Below are 26,699 nucleotides of genomic sequence, written 5' to 3' on the forward strand. Positions count from 1 at the left end.
CGAGAGAGAGAGAGAGAGAGAGAGAGAGAGCGCGCGAGAGAGAGAGAGCGAGAGAGAGAGCGAGAGAGATTTCATTGCGCGCAGGCCAGTCCACTCTGAACTCCGAATGTGAATAATACCAGAGAGTATTTAATAATATTTTAGTGTCTCTGATAATACGGACTATGGACTCGAGTGCGACCTCGGTGAACTTTGAGCAATCATTCTTCAGGGCACAGTTAGCCAGCAGCATCCAGCAGTACTAAAGAGTGGGTATAGACTGCTTTCGATTTTGTTCTACGTTATTGCAGTCTTATCGATTATCTTAACAATCTTTGGCCAAATTGACCATATTATAATTTTCTGTCATCGCGGACATTGGAATAGGCTACAACTTGCTTTAGCAGAATCACTATCGATTGCATTTGTAGGGGTAAATAGATCCACTGCTTACCCTCACTTTGTCACATACAGTGGTGTAGCCTACTTGCCCCCCTCCCCCACACTTTTAAGATTATTTAAAACCATCTTTCCAGGTTGACATCAAGGCGCCCCACAAATGGTACCAAAGGCAGTTGAGCATGGGATGTTCGCAGCAGATGAAAAAAAAATCTGAATGGGGTGGGGGCTCAGGACGTAGACTTACTTTTAAAGTGTCTGTGCTTTTACTTCTAATCGTTAAGAAAATATACTCACGATACCATTACTTTGAAATTCCTTGGTATCGAGCATTGGTTGTGTTATGTAAATAGATCTCTCTCTGTCAAGCCTTCTCACTTCTCACCACCTCTCTCCGGCTGCTGCAGTTGTGGTCCGTGGATGTGCCTGCCTGGACTCTGAATGTCTAGTCATCCTCTCCAAAATACATGACGCTTTTTTCACGAACGTTGCGGTGTCAGGCAGCATTCCGTCGGTTTCCTGTTGAGCTGTCATCGCCTGGTGCACCTGGAACTTTCAATAATATTAGAAAACTGTCCCAGACATTTTCAAGAACTTCTTGTCGTGCACCCGTTGAGGCTGTTGCTGTGAGGTGAGTAGCCAAGAGAATTTCAAACAAAGTTAGAATCTAGATTCTAGATCTAGATCTATCTAGATCTAGATATCTAGTTTCTAGATCTAGATTTCTTTTTCATATGGATGGGCGTTCCTCTCTTGATTGATATAGAGGTAGATATCTAGAAGTCAGTTTTAACTTTGAAAATAGTAGGCCTGGATACAGTTTGTTGAGTCACAAGGCTAACAACCTCTCAGAACCTATTGTTACAGAAACTAATACAAGCAAAAACCAATTTCTCTGCTTGGCTGATCGTGGATCTTCTCCGAATGGAGAGTTTATGACGCGAGGCAGTGAAAGCCGAAAGAAAGATGATGGGCAGTAAGCCTCCACCATCATCCAAAAGTCCAAGTCTCCTTGGATTTGATTGTGGAACGTTAGGACCCTTTATATAAGGCTGGAAAAACTGCACAGAGGTCCTTCAAGAGATGCACCGATACCAACTAGGCTACACATACTGGGAATCAGCTAAACCCACTCAAACCAATCTTGACAGAAACGAATGAAAGGAGGGAGCTTTCATTTATTCAGGAAATGAAAGTGATGGACCACACAGGGAAGGAGTAGGGATGATCATATCCAAAACAGCACAAAAGACATTCAGGGGCTGGGAAGCGCACAGCCCAAGGATCATCATGGCCTCATTTGGAATTAAGAGAAAGAACTCAAGGGAAGATGGTAGGAAAGAAGGTCATAAAAACATGAACATCATACAAGTGTGTATGCCCAAACCAATGATGCAAAAGAGGAGAATAAAGAGGACTTCTACACTCGCCTGCAGTGTGTGATTGACAAATTCCAGGTAAGGACATCAACATTGTAATGGGAGACTTAAATTTTATACAAATATAGGTTCGGACAATAGTCACTGTGAGGAAATCATGGGCAGACATGGATTAGGAGAGGCAAATGACAATGGAGAAAGATTCCAGACCTTCGGCTTCTGTGCATTCAACAGCTTGGTTATAGGAGGAACTATCTTCCCACTTAAAATGATTCATAAGGCCACTTGGGTCTCCCCAGATGGAACAACGGAAAACCAGATCGACCATTTTTGCATCTCTTGAAAGTTTAGATGCTCGCTGGAGGACGTCCGAGTCTTGTCTTACGAGGAGCAGACGTCGCATCAGTCCACCATTTGATCCTTGGAAAGATGAATCTGAAACTGAGAAGGTATCTGGAAGTCGTCAAAAGTATGAAGTGAGCCTTCTGAAAGACCCAGCAAAAAAGAATGAATTCAGGTTGGAACTGAAGAACAGATTTCAAGCCCTTCAAGATCTGGATAAATGTGAAGTAAATGAACTCTGGAACAAGATAAAAGAGGCAGTAAATGCAACTTGCCAGAGCACCCTAGGACCCAAAGTCAACGCCAGGAATGAATGGATTTCCCAGGACTGTCTAGATATTGTCAAGGATTGATTATTGCAATTCCTTACTGGCTGGTGTACCTGATGAACAGTTACAACAACTACAAAGAGTACAAAATATTGCTGCCAAAATAATTACAAAAAAACTAAAGCATGATCATGTGACTCTCAAAAGCATTACACTGGCTCCCAGTGAAAGAGCGTATCATATAAAATCTGTTTAACTTGCTACAAGTGCTTAAATGATTTATCACCGGACTATCTAAAACAGCTTTTAACAACCTATGTGCCTCCTTGAACGCTCAGATTATCAAGTGACAAAACAACCCTTGTTAAGCCTAAAATAAATTACAAATCATATATGGCCAACGCTCTTTTTCATATTTTGCCCCACTTGTTTGGAATAGAAGGCTTCCAAAAACTATCAGAGAAGCAGAAAATCTAGAAATTTTTAAGAAGAAACTAAAAGCATTTCTATTTTCATCATATTTCGATTAGACAGAATCCATCCAAGCTGTATATCGTTGTGAGTTTGCATGTGCGTATGTGCATATGTACGTATGTGTGTATGTATGTGTGTGTGGTGCGTGCGTGAGTGAATATGTGTTTGCACGAATATGTAACACTATGTACCTTTAAAATTGATTTGTAAATCCATAATATGTATCATGTTAAGCGCATAGAGCATTGCATGGGTGGATATGCGCTGTATAAATGCAATCCATTATTATTATTAAGTCAAAAGAAGAAGAGAGCTGATGAAGGCCCAAGTCAACAACAGCCATACCCGAACTGAGAAACTCGCTGTACAACAAGAGTACACCGAAATATACCGGGAGGTAAAGAATTCCATCAAGAAAGACAAAAATATCTACCTGAATGGCCTAGCCGAAAAGACAGAGAAAGCAGCAACAGACGGACACTTGCGGATTGTACACCAGACAACGAAAACTCTTTCAGGTAGGTTCAGCAAGCCCACTCTACCAGTGAAAGACAAAGCGGGAAAGACTATTTTCGACCCAGAGGGGCAACTTAACACTGGAGAGAACACTTTGATCAACTCTTGAGCAGACCACCTTCAGAAAACCAACCAGAAATTCTTCCAGCCAGAAATTACCTCCCAATAGTTACGGAACTACCTTTGAGAGAGGAAATGGCTGCAGCTATAACTTCACTAATGTCCCACAAGGCAGCTGGTCCCGACCATACCTACCGGAAGCCTTTAAGGTTAAGGCAGACAAAGATACTTCCGTGGAAATTCCCTATGCTCAATAGTAAAAGGTTTGGCAAGAGGAGGAAATATCAACAGACTGGAAGGAAGGCCACCTAATGAAGCTGCCGAAGAATGGAGACCTCAGCAATTGTAACAACTACAGAGGCATAACACTCCTGTCCATACCTGGGAAAGTCTTTAACAAGATACACCTGGAGAGAATCGAGCTGGCAACAGACAAGAAGCTCCGATGAAACCAGTTAGCATTCCGCAAGAACAGGTCATGTGTGGACCAGATCGCTACTCTGTCATCATTGTTGAGCAATCACTTAAATGGAATTCACCACTCTTGGTCAACTTTTGTTTATGAAAAAGCGTTCGATAGCGTGGACAGGGAAACTCTGTGGAAACTCATGAGGCATTATGGAATACCTGAGAAAATTGTCGAGCTTGTGAAGGCCACCTATGATAGAACAAACTGCCAAGTGTTCCACGAAGGACAACTCTTAGAACCATTCCAGGTACAGACTGGAGTGCGACTAGGTTGCTTGCTCTCACCTTTTCTCTTCATACTGGCAATTGACTGAGTTATGAAAGAAGCCACCAGAGGCAAACACAATGGAATACAGTGCATCCCTTGGCAGCAGCTGTACGACTTTGACTTCACTGATGACCTTGCACTGCTCTCTCACACAATTGTTCGGATGCAACAAGGAACTCAACAGCCTATCAAGGAGTGTTGGCCTGCGTATACATCCGGGCAGGTCGAAAGTAGTGAAGCTAGGAAAACTTTCAAGCCCTGCTGTGATAGTGGAAGACTCTCCCCTGGAAGAAGTGGACTCCTTTACCTACCTTGGAAGTGTCATCGATGGTAAAGGTGGAACCGAGGCAGATGTTAAAGCACGAACCGCCAAGGCAACGTCAGCATTCAATCAGTTATCAAATGTCTGGAAAGCAAGCAACATCTCACTGCGCACTAATCGACTCTTTAACTCCAATGTCAAGTTTGTGCTCCTCTTCGACTGCGAAACTTGGAAGACAACAAAGACAATACTGAATAAAGTCCAGACTTTCATCAACAGATGTATGAGGAGTATCTAAGAATTAAGTGGCAGGATAGAATAAAAAATGAAGAGCTGTGGGAAAGGACAGGACAAAAGGACATAGAAGAGTAGAAATAGGACTAAAAAAGTGGTCATGGATTGGACACACATTCAGAAAGCCCAGCGGAAGCATCACAGGACAGCCGCTGCAGTAGAACCTTCAGGGAGCAGGAGGCAGAGGTAGGCCATGGGAAACATTGAGGAGATGAGTAGAAAGGGACATGAGAGAGATGAAACTTACTTGGAACTAGCTTGGAAGGATGGCCCAGGACAGATAAATGGAAGGAGCTTGTATGTGGCCTATACCCTGCCAGTGGTGGAAGGCATTGATGATGATGATGATGCTGGATACATGATAGATCTATGTAAAATTATTTAAATGATTCAGTCTAAATCTGGTTCCACTGATCAGTTCCTCACAAGCGGATAGCTAGAGAATGACAACAATACGTTTTTGGCTGATATTTATAGTGACAGCCATCTTGTTTGACCACCTTGCGAGGGGGATGCCCGCCGCGTCATCTGATCGTGATTTTAAAAATAATGATGGTTTTGCAGTGGCAGTTTCCAAGCTCCTTCAACATAACATCACCCCTCCACCCTTCCCCTCTTCCCCCCTGCTTTCTGCCCCTTCATCCTTTGAGTCTTTCCTAGTGGTTCCCCCTAGTACACTGCATTTGTACCTCACAGTAACCATTTGCAAACCTTGCAGTCTCGAATTACTCTATGTGCTGCTCAGCATCCTATTGAGGCCATAATTTTGTGTAAGTGCTTAATTTCTTGTGCTTACAAAACTATCTAGATCTACTAATAATGATAATTAAGTTTGATTTTGAAGGCCTACTGTTCGATTTATTGATGATTAATATGTATGAAACGAATAAATATTGAATGCAGCAGCTAGACAGTTCCTACTAGAAAATTTAGCTACTTCCTAGTTTTTTAATCAAAACATACATTCTGGGCAGCATGTTATTAATGTTGTAATTCTATTCATTTGAGTTATTCTCAATTATTTTATTGAATATGCACATACCCAAACCTGAAGTGTGAGGCTGTGTACTGTGTGGGTTCACTTTTTCATTGTTTTTTTAGACTGTCTAAAACACTGGTGAAGTTTAATAATGGTTTAACTTTTGTTAAATTGAAGTTAAAGGTAAATTGGAAACCAGACTGGCCCCCAAATTCAAAGAATGAATAGAATGTTCATAGTTTTGTCCTTCTATTTTATCTGTTTCTTGTTTAGTGAGGAGTGATGACTCACTGAAAATAAAATATTATGTTGGAATTGTCAGCTCAACAGCTATTTTTCTTTCCTGACGCAGGGGGAAAATGAATAACAACAATTACCCTCTGGATTACTCTCGTGGCGGTATCAAGGAGTTCAACCAAAGGTTCTTGGACAGTGCTGCTCGTGGTGACCTTGCAGAAATAAGCGGTTTACTGGGTAATGCTACCAGGGTGTTGTAAATGCTTTAAATTCTTACTTACTGTTTGTTTTAAAATTGAAGTTCATCTTTATTATGAGTTGTGTTCATTGAAGTGTTGTATAAACAAAAAGTTGTAACATAAAAGTTAAAACACTTTGACAAGGTAAAGTAGAAAACAGTAGCCCACTTCTCGGAATTTTTTTCAGTAGAGGCCCTACCATTGTTGGTGATTGTTTACTGGGGAAGCAGAGTGGAACCACAAGAAAAATCTGTGTAGTGTGTGAAAAATTGTTATATCTAAGTTTCTATATAATGAAGAAATGTTTGCTTGTTTTTTTGCCTTGTAATGTAAGATGTGTTTTTTGTATCCTTAGATATTTTGTATTAAAATGACTTTTGCACACGGAGGCGTCTATGGGAACAAGCTTTGCAGAAACAATTTAATGGGCCACATTATTTATAGTTCAGGTTGTCAAATTAATGTTGCTCTATAATATCTATTTAAAATGACTTCTGCAGCATATCAGCATATCATGTGCAAGCAGTTCAGGTGCTCTAATCCTGAAATTTTAAAATTTTATTAGATTGATGTTTCTTTGTGTGTGGTATGTGTTGCATCTGCTCTGGAAATATTTTGTTCAAATTCAGATTCTAATTGTTGAAAAAAGCAAATATATAAATATAATGTCGTAAACCCAGAGCCCATCAAATTCGCACTGGCAAAATATCCTTAGCTCATGGTCTTCTGGGCTGCATGTCTCGAAGTGTTTGGTTTATATGACCTTACATGGCTATGTGCATCATCATGTGGCTTCAGGATCTGTAATACTTGAATTTAAAGCTATCAGTCCCTTCCTCAGTGCTATCTGTAAATCCTTTTATCTTTAAGCTAATTTTCTCAAAGCCTTTTCCCATCTACATGTCAATGAGCTTGATATTATATTCAGCGCAAAACCAAACTCAGGCAGGCAACAGCCAGCAGTCAGGGAGTATCTTCTTTTTATTTGACAGGTGCTGTGGATATCAACGTGAAAAGTGAGAGAGGATGGACGGCTTTGATGTTTGCTGCACGAAATGGACAAACCCATGTCATATCCATACTTATAGAGAGAGGGTAAGATCTGGGTTAACGGTAACACGGAGTGTGGAAAATAGGATTTCATGCTTGATAACCAAAGAAATTGAAGTTTACTTTAGATTGTAATGACCCTGGATTTTTATTTTAATGTGCAATACTTTCTAAAATTGAACAGTTACCTTTTCACAGGGATGCATTTGCCATTTTCCTGATGTAATCTGGACTGTCTAGTTATATCACCCTCCTTGAATAATATGTTTTTTTGTTTTTTATCTTTTTTTAAAATTACATCATAAGGTTGTTTTTTCCCCATTTTTTTTTTCTCGCAGTTGTGATGTAAACTGCTTGAATGCCTCTGGACAGACTGCCCTGGAAATCGCTCGCTTCTGGAACCACAGTGAGGCTGCTTCTGTATTGTCTCAGCATAAACAGGGTGTGGAGTTCGACCAAATCCACAACTACTTCTCTCTCAACCCACTGTATAGGGCTTCAGAAATGAGGAAAGATACCGCAGGTCTTCAAGCAGCCAAAAACAACATGTCCACGAAATTTGTCTTGTTCTCAGATCAGAAGCCCTTCTTATTGAGGTCAGAAGAGCCTTCAAGAAAATACAAGTGAGTTTCTGTTGTTGTTCCTTAGTTTGTCTTGTGAATAGTATTATCAAAAATATAGTTAATCTGTTTCCCATACAGTGTCTTTCTAACTGATTGATAACAACAACTTTTACTATGGTTTTAGATACCAGCTCTATAAACAATGATAGCAACATGTCCTAATGGTTTTTGGGGGGGGTTCAAAGTTGGATGTTCGTGATTCTTTATGCCACTTATGCGTCAAGATTTTTACCTGAAATGTAGATGTTGTCAGGAAACATTTATTTCCATTACCACTTTCCCTAAGTAGCCCCAGCTCATTGGATAAACCCTCAATAAATAACTTGTTGTTGTTGTTATCAATCCAGCAACCACTGGGCTCTCGCCCTTCTGTCCAATGCCATGAAGGGATAAGTGCAGATTTGTTGCAGTTGCTGTAAAGTTCCATAGAGTGTGTTGTCAATGTTAAGTCTCGGAGGGAGAAGTGCAGCTCTGATGTCATTTAGGGCTGCACAGTTGTAAAGGTGATGTTCCACAGTCTCCCTTTGCATAGTCACACAAAAGACATATTGGGGGAAGTTCAGGTTTTATTCTTTTCAAGTGAAAGTTGAGCTGTATATGTTCTGTTCGAAGGCGGATACTTAACTAAAATAATAGTCTATTCCCTAAAAACGTAGTGTTTTGTGGCGTCAGTGAAAAATTCACCATTTATTGTAAAATAGGTTTAGAAGTACAAAAGTAGACATATGTAAAGCTAAAGATCTATAGAATGCTGTGTGGAAAGGAAAAGGAGCTGTGATAATATGAAATATGACAGCGAGGTTATGAACATTGACCATAAAAAGCCGAAAAATGTTACTTTTTTACAAGCCCTAGATCTAGATCCAGATCTAACTGCATTCCGTTCATGAAGAAGATCGTTGTGTGGCTCATACTCGCTATCAATATCACTGTAATGATCTATAGACTCTTCTTCCTCAGATTCTTCTTGAAATATCATGTCTAGTGCAGTATTTGCAGGCATGAGACGCGCTCGCTTTGACCTACTAATTTTGGAACATCTATCGTTTTGTTCTAAAAAGACCCTCACTAACATCATCTTTAAGCAAAAGGGAAGAAACCAATAAAACGTTTTGACCTTCCATATCATTAGAGTGACATCCCTTACCAAATCCTTTATTCTTTTGTTTAAAAAATTCTTAACACACCGATATGTGCATTCCGCATTGAACGAACATTCTCGTGACGCAGAGCGGCGTGCGCTGCGCAGCCAATGGTAAAGAAAGCTGGCACACACTGGTGTACGTTTAGTAGGGAAAGTGTTAAACCCCATATTTCATTTTAAACTCAGTATCTGTAAAGCTGCTTCAGTAGTATATTGAGTGTTAGGGCTCAGGCTCAAAAAGCTGTGTATTAGAAATGTTGGCAATATTTTGCACTTTTAAGTCAGTATCCCTGTATGTATGCTGGCTTCTTTTTTTTTATCTTCAGGGTTTCAAAGTAGTTTCCATAGTTGCTCCAGTCGTAAGAAATTAAAAGAAATTCAATTCATTTGTTTTTTGTTTCCATTTTAGAGAAACCTGTGAACTCTACCTTTGCAATAACTTAGAATTATTTTGATTCAGATTTGCTGTTTTCAACATTAACCAGCTGGGCACAGAATTACTTGAGAGAGGGACTGTTATATTCCTGGGACTTGAAACTTGGGACCCTGATTCAAATGCTTGGTTTGCTGTTGACATCAAAGAGGAATTGTCAGATATTGGTCCAAAGGTATGCTCGTAAGAATTTCAGCCTTCAGAAGGGGTATCTTAATTGCTAATATGTAACAAGTAGTTTCAAACTCAACAGGTCTACTTTTGGAGTGCTACTTGCCCTGTGGATGTGATACTGGGCTGTAGTAAGGGCTGCATTGATTCTTGAACTTTGGTAATTTATGTACCTTTTATTACTTCTCACCCACTTGGCCGAGTCTTGACGGAGATAGGCACTTGTTGTTGTTGTTATTTTCAAATCCCTTTAGCTGCGAGCATTTCGCTCTTGGCAGCGCAATGCCTCCCTCAAGTGACCACATGTCCTTGTCATCTGGTCAGTGCCAGAGTAGAGCAGGCTTTGTAAGACTGTAGGTGTGTGTAGGAGCCTGCGTCGAAGAATTGCCAGGGTTTGGGCAGTGAAGGAGAAGATGATCAACGGTCTCCTCGTGGTAGTCACAGTGTCTGCAATGGGGTTCCCACATGGGATTAATTCTATTTATGTGCTTGTTGGTGTGTAAGTGAAGATAGGTACTTAAAAGAAGGTTTAGTCCCTTAAATAATAAACAGTGGAGATCGCTGAATTTGAAAACGTTTAATCTGAAAATAGCATTATTCGAAAGTAAACAGAATCCCTGACTGTTTTCTTGTTTGTCTTTGTAAGAAAACTACCAATTAGTCGAAATACTCCTATTTCTACCCTCCGGGGCGGTGCCACAGAGGCCATTCCCAAACAGGGGAAATTTCTCGTTCTAATGCACAGTAGAATTTAGAATTGTAAATGGGCTGATCCAACTATGTCATGCTCATAACTGTGCCTGAATTACAACAGGGTACTGCTGCTTTTTCTTTCCTAATCCTTACTATAGTCATTTTACTCTACTTCTTTTGTATTATGTTTGTCACAGTCTTGTGAAACGCTATTTCCGGGGTTCCTTGTTAGTCGAAGCAGACTTTGTGCGTTGAAGCTAGAGAGGTGAGAAGAGTAAGTCTGATTCCCTGTAAGGATTTCTCTGTTGAAATCCACCCCTTGGCGCTCAAATGACCTTATGTCGATGCGGGCGCCGTAAAACCTCTACTAAAACAATAAAACAATGTCTGTTTCTAAACCAAACAGGATTTCAAAGGTTATGTAGTTTTATTTTTCCCTAGCAACCCCGTAAGTAATGCAAATTTATTAAATTTTACACATGTAAAGATAGCAAAATTAAAAGTGAAAATGAGAACATAGGTGTGTAATTATCAGAAAGAGTAGAGGCATTGCCAGTGCACTATTTGCCTTCGTATATCACACATGAATAAGCCTACACGTACACTGTGTGCAGTGATGCTAGGATAGCGAATGTCTCTTGCGAGACCTTTGGTTGTCTCTGCGAAGCTAATTCACATATGCTTTCACATGAGCACGTTTTTGCATTTGATAAGATAAGATAATACTTTATTATCCCCGAGAGAAATTTTTAATTTGCTCTTCAGGACCGTAAAAACACATATAGGTACACATAAAAAAATTAAATTATATATTACTCTCATTAAAATTCGATATGAAAAGAAAAGTGAAGGTGACAAAAAGTACATTTCACATCAGATGTGTATTGCTCTTTAAAGTATATATCTGTATATATAACTCCAAAGGTCTTGAAATTAAATTCCTTTGGAGTTATATATATAGATACATACTTTAAAGAGCAATACACACCTATGTTTATTCTGACAATAACCTTATGCTAGATGGTCAAAAACTTCTTTTATATCTTTCTTTCTTTGTTTTTAGAGGTCCATATCTGCCTCTGCGGGATCTAACAATTTGTGTGGAAAAGGGGTATGATGAGTCGTTTATAATGCTTTTTTCTTTTTTATAGTTGTGATGTTATACATTTCATCAGTTCTAGTAAGGTCTTATCCACAGATCCTGCTGGCTTTCTTAATGGTTCTGTCAAATTTTTCTTTACCTTTCACCGTACAATTCCCAGCCCAGCAGCAAATACAAAATAATAGCTCGCTTTCAATCATAGAATGGTATAAAAGGGACATAATCTTATCAGAATGGATGTATTTCATGACGCCACTGATACTGGACCTTCTTTCTGTTCTGTTATAGACCAGAACACAATTCAAAGAACTCCTACATCTATTCAGTTCTGTGTGTGTGTGCATCAGATTAAACATGCTGACATAATTGAAGAGAAAGCATATTGCAATCTGCCTACAGCTCTCATTGGGGTTACTGAAAGAGAAATTTTGTAAAGTGAAATTTGCTGCAAGCACGGTAATCCCGTACAGTATTCCAAAAGCTGTGTTGTTGGCAATCATTATTTGGAGAAAAAAAAAATTGCAATGGAAAAGTGGAGTCAGGTTTTTCCAGCCCTACCTGAAGAAGATAAAGAAAAGAAGCCATGAAGAAGCAGTCTCTCTAAACCGAAAATAGGACAAAACCTCCCCAAAAAATTGGGTGGTCAAGCTAATTTTTGTTTCAGCAATCTCCACTGCAAATACTGTGTTGATCCTGCGTATTTTATTTTATTGCTGCCATTTTCAAGTATACCGAAACTTGCTCCTGTCTCAGCAGCTTTTTATGTCCAACAGAAACATTATTTGAATGGGGAAAAAATATATATAACAGGTGGCATTCTGGGTGTTTTTTTTGGTGAAAATGAGAAACTGAAAAACAAAAAGAAAACCCAACTTTTTTTAAGTTTAGAAAAAAATTACTTTGTAAAGTAGTAGATCTCTGTTAATCATCAAAGTTGCAGATGTCTATATTATTATTCAAACTGAAATTCAGCATGAACCTTTTTATCTCAGCTTAGCATGTTATTGTAAAAGAAGAGAATGGTTCCAGTTTTACTAGCATCTGTGGTGTAGCAGTCATGCTCTTTGTCGTTGCATGCAGAAGATGCGAGTTCCATTTCTGTGTGGGTTTTTTTTTTGGTAAGTGTTTTACGGCGCTTGCAACTGCATTAGGTCATATGAGCGCTCGGGACTCATTAAACATTTTATGTTTGGTAGAAATTTATTTTGCATTTTGCCAGTGTGTCGCCCGAAGTCTACACTTATCGATTTTTTTAACACAAGGGATCTTTAACGTGCGCAACTTTCACAAAGAACCTCAGAGATTTTTCGCCCTTATCTGAGAAGGCTAGATGTTAGATCTTACCTACCATAAGATCAGAGGTGTGGATGAAAGACAGCAGTAAGAAAGAACCGAGGAGTAGCTGTAGAAAAGTTGTAGAAAGAGTCAGGAGCTGAGAGGAGGGAGCAAAGGAGATTAGGGGGTGGGGGACAGTTGGAAACAAAAGCAGACGACAGATCATTGTTAGAGAACAGGACAGGAGGTGAAAGGAGAACAATTTAGAGAAGAGAATATTCGTCACTGTCCGAATTCGATCCCGGGACCTATTGAATGAGAGGTGAACACTGACCTCTAGACCATGAAAGTCCCCTTTTTCATTCTGTGTGTGGAGAAATTTTTATTGAGTATCTCCATCTGTCTGCTGAGATGTTGTATGCTTCTCAGCCGGAGTTGATTCTAACAGGCAGGGGTTGAAGCCGCTGTTCTCCTAAATGTACTAAATAATGTCGATGTGGGAGTAAAATTTCTGCCTAAATTTTTTACAATTATTTTTGTGACTGCCCTACAGACAACACTACAGTCTAGCAGTGAACAGTGTCCAGCTTGACTCACCCTCTCTTGATGTATTTTTACAGTTCTTCCCTGAAGGAAAATATGCAACTCCTTTCCCAGTGACAATGCAAATGGAACCAACCCAGGCAGGGATTTTTGCGGAAGCACACTCTGTCTTATGCTGGTTGGATAAGTACAAGTAAGTCTTTTAAGATGTCACCATAGGCAAGATTCTGTGACATAAGCAAGGCAAATTTTGACTGGGTCCGCCTTGTCTTCCATCCATCATTTTGATTTGTATAGATTTTTCTTCTGAGGGTCCTGGTTAGCAAAAAAATGGATCTCAAAAACCACTATGCGGGGCTTTCTTTGAAATGTTTCGCAGCAGGAAGTTGTTATACATATTCTATATTCAAATGAAATCATTGCACATTGGTTCGGGGAATATAAAACAGGTCTGGAATGCTGTGTGGTTTTGGTTTTTTGAAACATAATTATTATTGCTAGTTCTTAAGGTTATTCTCTCCTCCTGACAATATTTATATCAAACAGTCCTACTCTCTCCAGTTGTAAAGTTGAAGTGCCCTCTGCTGCTGTTTCTACGATATTTCACTTACACAGTTTCTGTACTTTTACCCATACTCAGAATTAACCCCTTTGCTGCTGCGCCCGTAGAATTTACTGGCCTGAACCGTGTAACGCTGTGCTTATGGCCCGTAGAATTTACGAGACTGTAACAGAGGTTGCTTTGATACCAATCATAAGGGAAGTTGCTGCTAAAATCTTTTAATTATTATTGAGGTATCTTCCCTTAATGTTTACCTCCACACCCCCCACAAGAGTTGAACAATACTTGACTCAGATGGACACTTTGGTCTATTTATAATCTGTATGGAATATCTCAGTGTCAAATGGGTCTTTTAATCAAAACAAGTCAACCTATTTTGATAGTTCTTTATCCAATAAATGAACTCCCAATAAAAGAGACCTGTTTTGGGTAATTGCCGAAAAGTAATTTGATGCCGAAGTTATGGTTAAGGAATGTGCTTGAGCCCCGGCACAGCAGTTCTGACCTCGAGCCGCTCCTTCTCTCTCTTTCTTATGGGGCTGTGACGTCTTAAACGGTCAGCGATGCCGACAGCACGCAGGAACTCAACACTTATTCAGGGGTCTTTGAAAAGTGCTGAAAGTTGGTCACTAAAATGTTCCAGCAGACGAGTACCACGAGCCGCTGGGAGCGGCTTGCCGGAGATAAAGAGTTAGAAAATACGATATGATTTTTTTTTTTTATTCTTTACTCTTTAGTTATGAAATTGCAACTTTTTGTGTAACACATTTTTCATCCCTTTTTTCTTCCCTTTTTTAATCGATTTTATCTTCTTGAATATTTTTTATTCTGTGATAACTGTTTTTCGTCTCACCAGAGAACATACATTAAGGTCTTGAGTGTTTCGTAGTCTCTCAATATAAAATTGCTAAGAAGACTTTGTCTCTACAGTTCATGTAAGTGCAAAATGTGCATCTTTACTCTTGCACATGCTCAGAATTGATATTGACCAAAAGTGTGCTTGCAATGTAGGTTAGTGTTGTATTGAGCAAGCAGATGAAAAGAATAGAAGATTTTTCTGTTCTATCTGTTTATCTATAGATTAAGGCAAGACTGACATATGTTTCTACATATATACCTCTCAGGTTTTGTTCTACTTGTGGAAGTGCCACCAAAATTGCTGAAGGAGGTTACAAAAGAGTTTGTCAAAATTGGGAATGTTCAAGTAACAAGGGTGAGTTCAGTGTTTTTACTCCTTATTGAACCATTTAAGAGTGTATTTCTTCCCTTCTTGACGTACTTTACTTTTTCCTTTCTCTTGCATCATTAGATGATGAGGAGAGGTAATTTTGGGCCAAAGACTAGATGGGTGGTTTCTGTTGTAGATATGTCAGTCTGTTGGAGGACCTCTTTGACGCCATCCAGTCTAGTTTTTCATGGTCTTCCTCTGCCTTTGTAGCCTGATTCTCTTGCTTTTTTTTCTCTTCTTAAATTAACAGGAGAAACTGATTGGGTTTTTTTTTAATGAAATTGTCAAGAAGTCATAAACTTATTGTGCTCTCTAGATTTGATTTTGCTATAGTTCTAAAAGATCATGTCGGGTCATTCCTTCTATACAGATTTGAATGCTGTACAATTACTGAAGAATGAAAATTGAAAATAAAATAGAAGCATCAGAATTGTGGTTTGGTGGGAGACTTGAGAATTTATTGGAAGGAGAAGAAATCAAATGAGGCAGTGCTTAAAGAAGCATAATGGGAAGCTCACTAATAAGAACTCTTTAATCATCATAAGGGTCTTGAAAATATAGTTGTTACTGGTAAAATTGATGGCACGTAGGGTAGGGGTAAACTCAGAGCAACTTACTTAGAAAGCCTCAACAGATAGGTGATGCGGACAGACCATGATCATTTTTTGAGCATCCGAGTAAAGAAATGAATGGCTACCCATGATGACCGATGTCCACCACAGATCTAGCGCACAATGAAGATGATAGTTGTGCATCTCATTTAACCAGTACTCACCTTTCAGGTATCCTCTGTAAACACGAACAAACGAATGATCGCCCACCGACCTTTTATCCTATATATGTCAGTCAACAAAAGGTTCCATGACAAATTGTAGATGTGCCCGAAGAAGTGATGCTAGTGTTTGGACGGAGTGATTGTAAAAGAAATAGATGTTGATAAAAAAATTGATGGATGTTCTGCTTTTTTGTTTAGATATATCATTTTTTTAATGCGAATTGCAGGTGTTCAAAATACTTGCTATCCGCGTGTGGACCCATCACTCATCATGCTGGTAGTGTCACCTGATAAAAAAGATTGCTTGCTTGGAAGGCAGAAAAGATTTCCCCCCAAGATGTACTCATGTCTTGCTGGATTCATGGAACCAGGTGCGGTTGTTCATTGGTGTAGATGTTACTGATTCAGTAAGCAATCGATTGTTTTCCTCCCTGCGGGTGTGTTGTTGAAGATATTTATTTTTTCTGTGTGATGATTTTTTACTCTTTACTGTTTTTATAATTCTCTTGGGAAAATGTATTTTGTTTACAGGTAGATCCAACTTTTTTTCCTTTTTTTGTTGTTCAGAATATGTGAATATGGTAACAACGATGTCATCTTTGAGTTTAGTGTGAATTTTTCAATTGATTGCTTCTTGTATCCTCTCTATTTTCCTAAGAGAAAATGTTCCACAAAAGTTTTGGTCTCTCAAGTTGAAGGAAGCTTTGTGAATCTCATGTCTGACTTTGTCTTTATGTTGTAGTGCCATGACTCAAGAAAGAAAAATGGATTACAAATAATGAGAGGCTGTTTTAAAAGGACGTAGGAGTTTTCATATTTTCAATCACATGCACATTTTTTCATCTTCCCCTCTCCGGTATAGATTTATGTTGACACTCAACAAATATATATATAGACATTCTGGTTCAAAGCGTTCTGAATATGAATTAAACCTTGAGAGTTTGTTTTTTTTAATTCTGAGAGGAAGAAAAGAATTTGAATTCACTGATGACTCTAAAGTACCATAATCCTTTTTAAAATTTGACAGGTGAATGCCTTGAGGACACATGCCGAAGAGAAGTAGAGGAAGAAAGTGGCATCAAAGTTGGTCGAGTTGATTATCATTCCAGCCAACCATGGCCCTTCCCTGCTGTTCTAATGCTTGGGTGTATAGCTTATGCACGCACAAGTGCGCTAAAGGTATGGATGCATGTCTAATACCCATAACTACTCAGAAGTTTCAGGAAGTGTTCGTTTTGTTGTCGTTGTTGTTGTTCTTCTTCTTCCTCTTCTTCTTCTTCTTCTTCTTCTTCTTCTTCTTCTTCTTCTTCTTCTTCTTCTCCTTCTTCTTCTTCTTCTTCTTCTTCTTTTCTTCTTCTTCTTCTTCAAAATATCAAGAGTTTTTCGCCCTTCTTCTGAGAAAACTGGGTACTTGTTGCCCCCGAGCCTCCTGTAATGGATGTCTTTATTCAAACAAATAGTTGTCCTCCCACCATGCCAATCTGCGTGCCCTGTGGCAAAGATTTAGACACGTTACTTCTAGACTTGTGGGTGGTTGGCGGGTGCTCCTTTTCTCCTATCAAATGTCTATCTTCCTAATCTCTCCTCCTTCTGTTTTATGTTTGTTACTCTTGTAACACCTCTAATCTTCGGCACTTATATTACCTTATTTTGTTGCGAGTCCCATAAAACACTAAAACTAAAAAAAAGAATTCTAGACTTTTTGCCTATCTGGTGAATTTTGTAATGAAAACAATGTTTTGTTCTCCCCTCACACCCCCTTTGGTTTAAAAATTATGTTGGGGAGCTTAAAATTAGATGTTCTACTTCTACAGTGCAAGAATCTTTATTATTTTTTGTTTGACAAAAAGTATCTGTACTTAAAAGAGATATATGAGTGTATGAGAAGGAAGAAATAAGAGGAGAAAGAGAGAGGACAGGATTGAGAGGATGACAATCCTCACAATGTTCAGAATTAGATGCTAATGTCATGTCTTCATAAATATGTGTCAATGCCAATCAAAATCAGACATAAAATTGAAATTTCACAAAGTTTGTAATATTAGAGTGAAAAACTATCACCTTTCCCTGCAAGAAAAAATGCAGTCAAACGGGACAATGTTTGATGAAAATGGAAATTTTAAGACTGCAAATTACAGGAAAATGAAAATGAAAAACCAGGCAGTGGTTCTATAAATAGTCTGGCTGTTTAGGAAAACAGGTTTGTAAATCGAAAGGGTTTTGAAGCCCAAATTCCTTCTTCTCGTTCCTCACTCTCATGTCAGAGAGACCATACACTTCTCAGAAATAAATTAAAACAAAACACATATTTCAGAGTAAAAGTGCTTATTTTGATATGAAATGAAACCCAGAGCAACAAACTTTCAAGACATGAGATGAACAAAAAATTCAACGCTGTCGGATTTTTTTCTTTTTGAGTTTCGCAGCTTGGAATAGCCCGTCGCATCTTACATCTGAATATGACTGACATTGGCACAAATTTGTATTGAGTTTTTGTTTGATAGGGAATGTTCTTACGTCAAGTGGTTCCTCAGTGTTCCAAACCTTATCCTCAGGTGGACACGAGTGAGTTGGAGGAGGCTCGTTGGTTCTCTCGAGCGGAAGTGGCACAGATGCTAGCGGGTCAACACCCACATGGCCTCTATGTTCCTCCTGGAGAGGCTATAGCGCATCAGCTGATCAAGTCATGGGTGGCAAGCAGCTTTTCCAATTTATAGGATTGGCTTTGAATTGTAGTTTCTGTTTGTTTTTCATGCATTAAAGAAAGGATTTTTTATGGTGGGCTATGTCATGTGGTACCATTTTGCCCCCCCACAAAACAAAAAAAATTATAATATGGTTGAATAGGCAGCTCATAGAATTTATAGGATTGGAAAGGTTGGTTTTTTTTATAGTTTTTTTTTGTTTTTCGTGCTTTAATAAGGATTTTTATAATGGGCTATTTCATGCAATACCATTATGCCTCCTAGAATATTTTTGTGATATAATTGAGCAGATTCTAAAGTTTGGAACTGGAAATGGAGAGTTGATTTTTTTGTGTACATCAACATTATTTCTTGAAGCTGAAAGTAAATATGTGTGACTTTTGATTTTACTCCTTTTCTTAAAAAACCACCACAGGCACAACTCACATGTAAGCTTCTGCTTCTGTCGTCAGAACTAAATCCACCTGCTTTAGATGAAAATTCTTATGCTGTCAAGAGAATTATCAGTCACTGTTAGGTATAAGCCTTTGAAATATAAATCTGCATAAAGATAATGATGATTTGTTGGAAAGACAGGGTACTGAACAATCAACAACTTGTTCTCATAATTTGTTTGAATCCTGAAAAAACTCTAGAAAACATCCGAATTGGCTTGCTTCGGACATATAATGAGGCAAGATGGTTTTCCAAAAACAGTGCTGATAAGAAAAATAGAAAGAAAGAGAGAAACGTTAAAGGATCAAGATGTCAAAGGACAAATTATATAAAAGACTGGACAGGGAGCAGAAAAAATGCTGGCTGAGTGCATGACAATGGCACAGGACAGATTGGCTAGGAGAGGTGTGGTTCATCTACCTCAGTCCTGGGACAACACATGATAACAACAACTACAACGAAACCTCTGTGTGCTGAGATGTATAGGTGTAATGTTTTCTTCGATATATCGCCTCTGCCTTTCTTCTTTTTTTCCTCCATATTCTAACTTCTGGACCAAGTGTGCTGCCATTTAACATAACATTTTTGTCTAGTCAGAGTTAATGAACAAATTGGAAATTGTAAGTACTTTAAGTCCTCAAAGTTGAATTATAGGGCTAGTTGTAAAATTTGTTTTGTGTTCTTGTTCAAGAATTTGATACGGCTACTGTGACACTTTATTGCTGAATAAATGCTATGTGATTTCCATACTTTTCTTGTATTGAGCAATCAGGAATTTACTTATCAGACTTTTCTTTGTATGAACGCAGAAGTCAGGATTATATTACATGTTGATCAGATTATTAGGATATCAAAGATGAAAGTCCTTCATATATGTTTTTATGGACATTCAAAAGGTATCCACTGGTTGATTCTTTATTTCTTCTTTCGTGATCATATGTGATGTCAAGCATAATGTAACTTATCGTTGATTGCGTGCTTCCATTTATCACAGTAAACATTTAATCAGTGGTGCTTGACTTTGAAGATGAATATGAAGTCTTTAGCTGGCATTAAAAAGATATGTTTACACTATGCAATACACATGACTTTTTTTACTGAATGATTGTGATCAATAAATATGCTTACAGTTTCATCCTGGTTTTGCTGTTATCAGTTGATGTGTTGTGCAGTACCCCATGTCCTTGACACTGTTAAATGATTATGCTGGTGATAAATTAAGAAACACAGAAGAAAATGGAGTTCATTTTATATACTAGGCTGTGACATATATTTTAAAAAAGAATTCACGCTGCCTTTGTTGAAAAAGGTTTGCAGTTTTGGGTTCGTAAACATAAAAAAATAGAGACCATCAAATATTTGGTTTATCTAAACATAAGAACTGTAATCAGATATTTGATAATACTTCTTCAAGTGAAATTCCCTGTCAAAGCGTTTAATAAGTTTACGGTCTACAGCGTGAAATCCAACTTTTTTATGTGTAGAAGTTTTAATGCCTCTGTTGACTTAATTTAAATAATTTACAAGGTGGGCTTCGATCCCATCTGTCAGGGCCAACCAGGGCTGAGCAGGATACGATGTCCCTGCAGAAAGACCAAGATACTCAATAAAAATCCTCCACAAATGGGAATCGAACTCAAGTCTTCATCATGAACAGTACCTGGGGAAGCACCTAATTGCTACACCACTGACGCTGGTCAAGTCTTGTTTCTAAGGGATTAGAGCTCAATGCATTAATTTGCTCAAGAGAGGGGAGCTGTCGCAAAGCTGAAACTGAAGGTGGGTGAATGGAAGGCACCACTGGCAGGGACTACTACTGGGGTGTTGTTTTTTTATGTTGTTTGTCTTTGTCTTTCTTTTCACGTGCCCAGTGATCAATGTGCTTCTCTCTACTCCAAAAGTAAACAGAGCCGAATCATTTAGGAGCGACACTATTTTCCTTCACCTATCCCGTAGTCTGGCTGACTGTTGTAGCACCACTGCATATTTTACAACTATCCTAAGATTTTTCCAGGCCTCTCATTTCTCACCTCTCCGTAGTTAGATGTTCTAGTCACGACCAGTTCACTTCCTACCTCAGAATTACAAAGTTGTATCTGCTCAGTTTTGAGAAATTTGATGTAAAAAAAAAAATTTGAGTTTCACAACATGTCAAGCGTTTCAAATTCAGTTCTTGGAAATCTTTGATAACGACTCTGAATAATCTTACGATTTTGATAGAGCAGATAGAACATTTAGTTTCTGACCTCATGGGCTCAGTAACTCAAAACGGCCAAAAATGTCAGATAGAACTTTGCAGTTCTGAGGTAGAGACTTTTTAATGTGGTCTTCTCGTCGTTTACTCTTTCTGCATCTTCGTCTCCCTTCTTCTGCTGTTTCTTTGTAGGATAGTCCTGCAATGGCTAAAGGTAGTTTCAATAAAAATGAGCTCAATCTTGAAAAATAGAAACATCCCAATGACTACCAAAATGACATTTCTAAAAATGCTGTGTGTAGCCAACCCTTCTACCCTCGTATGGTTGTGAATACTGGGCAATCACCAAAGACAATGAAAATAAAACAGAAGCAACAGAAATGTGGTTTCTTAGTAGACTGCTGAGGGTTTCTTGGAAGGAAAAGAAATCAAATAAGGTAGAAGATCTACTTGACTTTAAGAATCCCACATTGGCCGCTCACTGATAAAAACAATCAGGAAAAGACAAATTTTAATGACGTTTCTTGAATCGACATAAAGGCATTGAACATCTAACTCTTGCTAGCAAAACTGAGAGCAAACGAGCTACAGGTAGACCCAGAGCAATGGGGGACTGGGAAAGATCAGGATAATGTGGCCTTTTTGGGAGAATCTGAGTAAAGGAATAAATGAAGAACCATGATTGCTGATGTCTGTCGCAGATCTGGCGCTTCATGTTGATGATCTTTAAAGATTTTATGCTATCAAAAACCCATTTTGGACTGATATAATTCCTCCATTTCCAAGTTCTCTCTCTCTCTCTCTCTCTCTCTCTCTCTCTCTCTCTCTCTCTCTCTCTCTCTCTCTCTCTCTCTCTCTCTCTCTCTCTCTCTCTCTCTAGCTTGGTCGATACCTGTCTATCTCTCTGTCTCACCAGTGATGTCCACTTTCCACATCTATTCACACCACCCTTTATATTTAGCGCTGTTTGTCAGTGGCGTGTTTGACACACTAGCGGTTTATTCATCACATTGCACTCAATTTGGTCGGCGCAAGTCGGCTCCCACATTATGACATTGTGTTGGTCTTTGATGTGGAAGAGGAGACATCATCGTTAAGAGAACATAATTCCCGTTCTTTCTCAACTAAAGAAGGCGCGCGTTTTTGTATGAAAAGAAAGTTGTGTTGAATTGCGCAGAAGTGCACCCTTATTGTCCAAGTTCAACTTCCGTAGGCTACTTGACAACCGCAGGCTAGGCCTAAAGATGGTGTACTGTGTACGATCATTGGTACAAGCAAGTACCTTGGTCAGATTCGGCAGTCTGCTTATTCTGATCGTATAAATAATATAGAGTAATCAAAAACAGTAAGTTCCGGCCCTCTGCGGTACCCCCCCCCCCCCCAAAAAAAAAAAAAAAAAAAAAAAAAGTACATGTAGATATCTAGATCTAGTTTCTTTTTTTTTTAAACATGCTCGTGTGCAGGGATTGTGTTCTCCCTTTGTTCTTTGGACAAGCAGAGCACCTAGTGGCAGCATTTTTAAAAAATAAATGGTAACAACTTGAACAGCAGCAAACTAGCCAAAGCTCAAAATTTTACTGGAAAGATTTGACATGATGAGGAACAATGTCACTCACAGGGTGATGATAGTGATAGTCATAGCTCATAAAATTATGCTCACTCGGGAAAATAAAAGGGCGGTGTGATTTGGTGACATAGATCTAATATTCGTGCTAGAAATTAATGTCTACTTGAAATTTATATCGAGGTGAGATAGTGTCAGAGTTAGGGCTATATTATAGCCGTTTTTGTCATCTTGTGTATCTACTTCCTTCCATGCATGTGCATGTTGTGTAGCATCGTTTGGTATCTTATTTTTGTCAAAGTGAAACTCAGGTTCAGTCTTTTAGTCGATCTTTAGCTTTCACCCTTCATTGACAGAGTTTTTGTTTTGGATTGGGTTGGTTTTTTTAAGATAGCCTACTTTTTTTTTTTGAGAATCGGATTTCAGTTGCCGTCTATATATATATATATATATATATATATATATATACATGTGTGTGTGTGTGTGTGTGTGTGTGTGTGTGTGTGTGTGTTCAGCATAAAATGAATGTGAACCATGGCCCGCTGCATGTTGTTCTGTTATGGACTATCTGGCTGTTCGAAACGGGAGAGGGAAGTATTCACTCCAGACTGAGACATTTTGAAGTTTTGACGCCAAGTGACTTCAGGGTGAGGACAAAGAGAGACGCAGTGAGTGGGCAAGTGGACTACAAGATTTTGCGCTTCAAAGCATTTGGTATGAGATTTCATCTCGTTCTTACCCCTGGCTGGTCTGTGGTCGATTCGGAGGAGCTGGAGTGCAGTCTTGTCGGGGCTGATGGAAGGTGAGCTGCTACTTACTCTCTCTCTCTCTCTCTCTCTCTCTCTCTCTCTCTCTCTCTCTCTCTCTCTCTCTCTCACACACACACACACACACACACACACACACACACACACACACACACACACACACACACACACACACACACACACAGACACACACACACACACACTCACACACACACACACACACTCACACACACTCTCTCTCTCTCTCTCTCTCTCTCTCTCTCTCTCTCTCTCTTCTGACGCTGTGGCGTCATAAGCGGTCAGCGATGCCGTCAGCATGCAGGAACTCAACACTTGCTCGAGGGTCCTTGAGCGTGGGTGTCACTTACCCTTACAGATCATTGCCAACGAGAAAAGTAAGAGAAGAGGTTCGATTGCAGTAGGAAAATAAGTCTTTTGGTCCTAGACTCAGTTTTTTTTCTTCCGCCTTGAGTCCTCGTGGGTGGACCAAACACTCAACCTAAAAATGGCCCACCAAGTGACCAGGTAGGTACTTGTTCTTAACAAAAGATCAAGACATTCTACTATTACTCGTTTGCATTTACTTCTGGGAGCATAATTTTCTGGAACGTTGGCCTACTGACTTTAATAGCAACACGAGCCATCGCAGCTTACTCTCATTTACATATTCAATGATTGTCTGATACGAATTTAAGAACATTAACATGACACCCAAAAAGAAAGACACACAAAACAAAACTAGAATAAAAATAACAATTTTTTTTAAACATGAGCCATCACCACACAACATAATATGATAGCCAATGCAGAGCAAACAATATCGTTTGTTGTAACTAAAGCAGCCCCAACATGTAACTGACTTTCCCTTTTTTTTAAATTTACTCTTTTGAATGAGCAGATATTGCTGAGTCCAGATAGTAATATGTTTATGATGATTGCGAATTATGTTTTCCATCTATTTGACAGGTCAGAAAAGTTCACAGTAGACACAGATAGACTTTATTCTGGATCTGTTAGCGGAAAACCAGACACTTCTGTTGACGCCTTTCACGTGAACGGGATGTGGACAGCCGACATCCAAGACACGGTAGAGCATTACACTATAGAGCCCATCCGGCGACACGAGACACACTCTACGTCTCAGAACATGGTCATATACAGGTGAGACAAGGCAGTGTGGGGAAAGGCACGAAGTCATTATTAACCAAACCCCCCCCCCCTTTTTTTTTTTCCTTAAAGTTTAAAGCAGCCGAGAAAGACTCTGAAATGCTGGAAAATGCTTATCGTTTACCTCGGAGTTGTTATGCTGCTATTGCTGCTGGTGCTGTTGTTGTTGTTATTATTATTATTATTATTATTATTATTGTTATTATTATTATTATTATTATTATTATTATTGTTGTTGTTGTTGTTGTTGTTGTTGCTGTTTGGCTGTTGGTGTTGTTTTTTCATAGCAGAAAAAGACTATTGATGTGGTGAAGTGCTTTTCCTCACTCAAATTTAACTAAAAATCAAAGCTGAATTAATTGCTTCTGTTGCTTCTGTTATTGTTGTTGTTCTTGCTACTGCCTTTTGAAGTTAACATGATTATTTCATTAATAATAATAATAACATCATCATCATCATCATTAGCATCATTGCTATTATTACAGTATAACACGGATACCTCGAATTCGTCGGGACCGGCATAGGTAGTTCGAGGGATATCTTACAAAGATAAAAGAAGAAATAAAAACGGGACTGCAGGTACACTTCGATGAATGCGTGATTTTGAGTCTTCTATGTTTGACCAATCCCTGTTAAACTGTATTACTGTTATTTTTTAAGATTATTATTACAATTATTTTTACAATTAATGTTACTGTTGTTGTTGTTGTTGTTGTTGTTGTTGTTGTTGTTGTTGTTGTTGTTGTTGTTTTTCTTGTTGTTGTTGTTGTTGTTGTTATCACCATTATAATTACTGATATGTTTTAAAGTTATACCGATGATATAATATTAATAGACCAGCTTTTTTATTTAAAAAAAGGGGTAGGTGGGAGTGAGTGAGAAAAAGTAATTGGGATAGAAAAAAAGGGGGGGGGGAGTGTTATGCATGAAAGAAAGTGTACGTGTGAGGGGGGAGCGAGAGAGAGAGAGAGAGAGAGAGAGAGAGAGAGAGAGAGGGGGGGGGGAAGGGCGTAAGATAAATAAAAAAGAACACCTTCTAGTATTTACTCACACTACTCTTTCTCACTCCGTTTCCACAGGTCAGCAGATCTTATACTTGGCAATGTATCCGAAGCAGTCTCTAACTTACTTCATAAATCATGTAAAACCTACGATGCTCGGAAGTTTCGTCACTTATTTCAAAACGAGAGCTACAATCACGTGAAAGAATCTCGAGGAAACGTCAACAAGGAACCTGCTTCTGGAAACGACAAGGGGCCTTATTACGCCAAAGATGTTCGCTTTCACAGACTGTCGCGTTCCGTAACGCCTTTTCACAACATATGCGACATCTTTGCCATAATGGACACTTACACTTTTGACCGTTTGGGACAAAGAGACCCCCAGTGGAGTGCCCACTTACTGCTTTTCTGGCACCACAAAGTCAACAAAATCTTCACATCAACGATCTTTGGACCTTTCAGAAACATTGGGATGAGAGTAAGACGCCTCGTTCTTTTAACGCAGTACACGAGTGGCAAAAGTACATGGGACGAGTACAACACCGATGAAATGAATGCAAGTGCGGACGAACTTATAGGTTCGATGTCGAAAAATAACGAATTCAGCTCGTACTGCTTGGCCCATCTGACGACACAGAGAACAATGAGAGACTACGTCTTGGGAGCTGCTGTCAACGGGATTCAGACAACTTACCCACCTGGAGGACCCTGCGCCTCATCCGGACAGAGGGCCTTAAATGTGGGGTTCTCAACGTTGGGATTTGAAAACAGTATTATTGCTGATAAGGTGGGTATAAAAGTGTACAAGAAAACTGAAAAGTTTCTTCTTTTATCGTAAACGTTTGTCAGCAGCTGCTGACGTCTTGCTTTAGCTCAAAAAGGACCAACGTCATTTAAAACCCCAAAAATTGCCATAAGACCTTAAAAAAGAGGAGGAAGTTTAAAGGAAGGGCAAGGACACTAAGCACATTTGCACATCCACACTTTAGACACAGATAAAACAACAACAACAGCAACAACAACAACGACGACAACTACAACATCAACAACAACAACAACAACAGCAACACGACCACCACCATCACCACCAACACCACCACCA

General features: G+C 39.1%; 2 protein-coding genes across 3 annotated transcripts in view; both read left to right on the plus strand.

Moving 5' to 3' along the window:
* Window positions 1-755: 755 nt before the first annotated feature.
* Window positions 756-20,039, plus strand: LOC101851180 (peroxisomal NADH pyrophosphatase NUDT12). Of its 2 annotated transcripts, none has more exons than XM_005094292.2 (10): window positions 756-1,009; window positions 6,042-6,163; window positions 7,158-7,260; window positions 7,554-7,838; window positions 9,443-9,590; window positions 13,277-13,392; window positions 14,886-14,974; window positions 15,992-16,135; window positions 16,792-16,943; window positions 18,299-20,039. In XM_005094292.2, exons 1-10 carry the CDS (start codon window positions 846-848, stop codon window positions 18,479-18,481), a joined length of 1,506 nt encoding a protein of 501 aa, XP_005094349.1. In that variant the 5' UTR covers window positions 756-845; the 3' UTR covers window positions 18,482-20,039. The 2 variants fall into 2 exon arrangements, with proteins under 2 accessions (XP_005094349.1, XP_005094350.1); XM_005094293.2 differs by having other exon boundaries at window positions 18,320-20,039.
* Window positions 20,040-22,019: 1,980 nt separating this feature from the next.
* The window catches only part of LOC101851566 (ADAM 17-like protease), a 7,328-nt gene continuing 2,648 nt past the window's right edge, over window positions 22,020-26,699 (plus strand). The window contains exons 1-4 of the mRNA XM_005094294.3: window positions 22,020-22,443; window positions 23,178-23,464; window positions 24,396-24,590; window positions 25,676-26,384. Coding sequence (XP_005094351.1) covers window positions 23,184-23,464; window positions 24,396-24,590; window positions 25,676-26,384 — 1,185 coding nt within the window. The 5' untranslated portion in view covers window positions 22,020-22,443; window positions 23,178-23,183. The remainder of the gene's footprint in view (window positions 22,444-23,177; window positions 23,465-24,395; window positions 24,591-25,675; window positions 26,385-26,699) is intronic.

The sequence above is a fragment of the Aplysia californica genome, unplaced genomic scaffold (genome assembly GCF_000002075.1).
Source record: "Aplysia californica isolate F4 #8 unplaced genomic scaffold, AplCal3.0 scaffold00079, whole genome shotgun sequence".
Taxonomy (NCBI): domain Eukaryota; kingdom Metazoa; phylum Mollusca; class Gastropoda; order Aplysiida; family Aplysiidae; genus Aplysia; species Aplysia californica.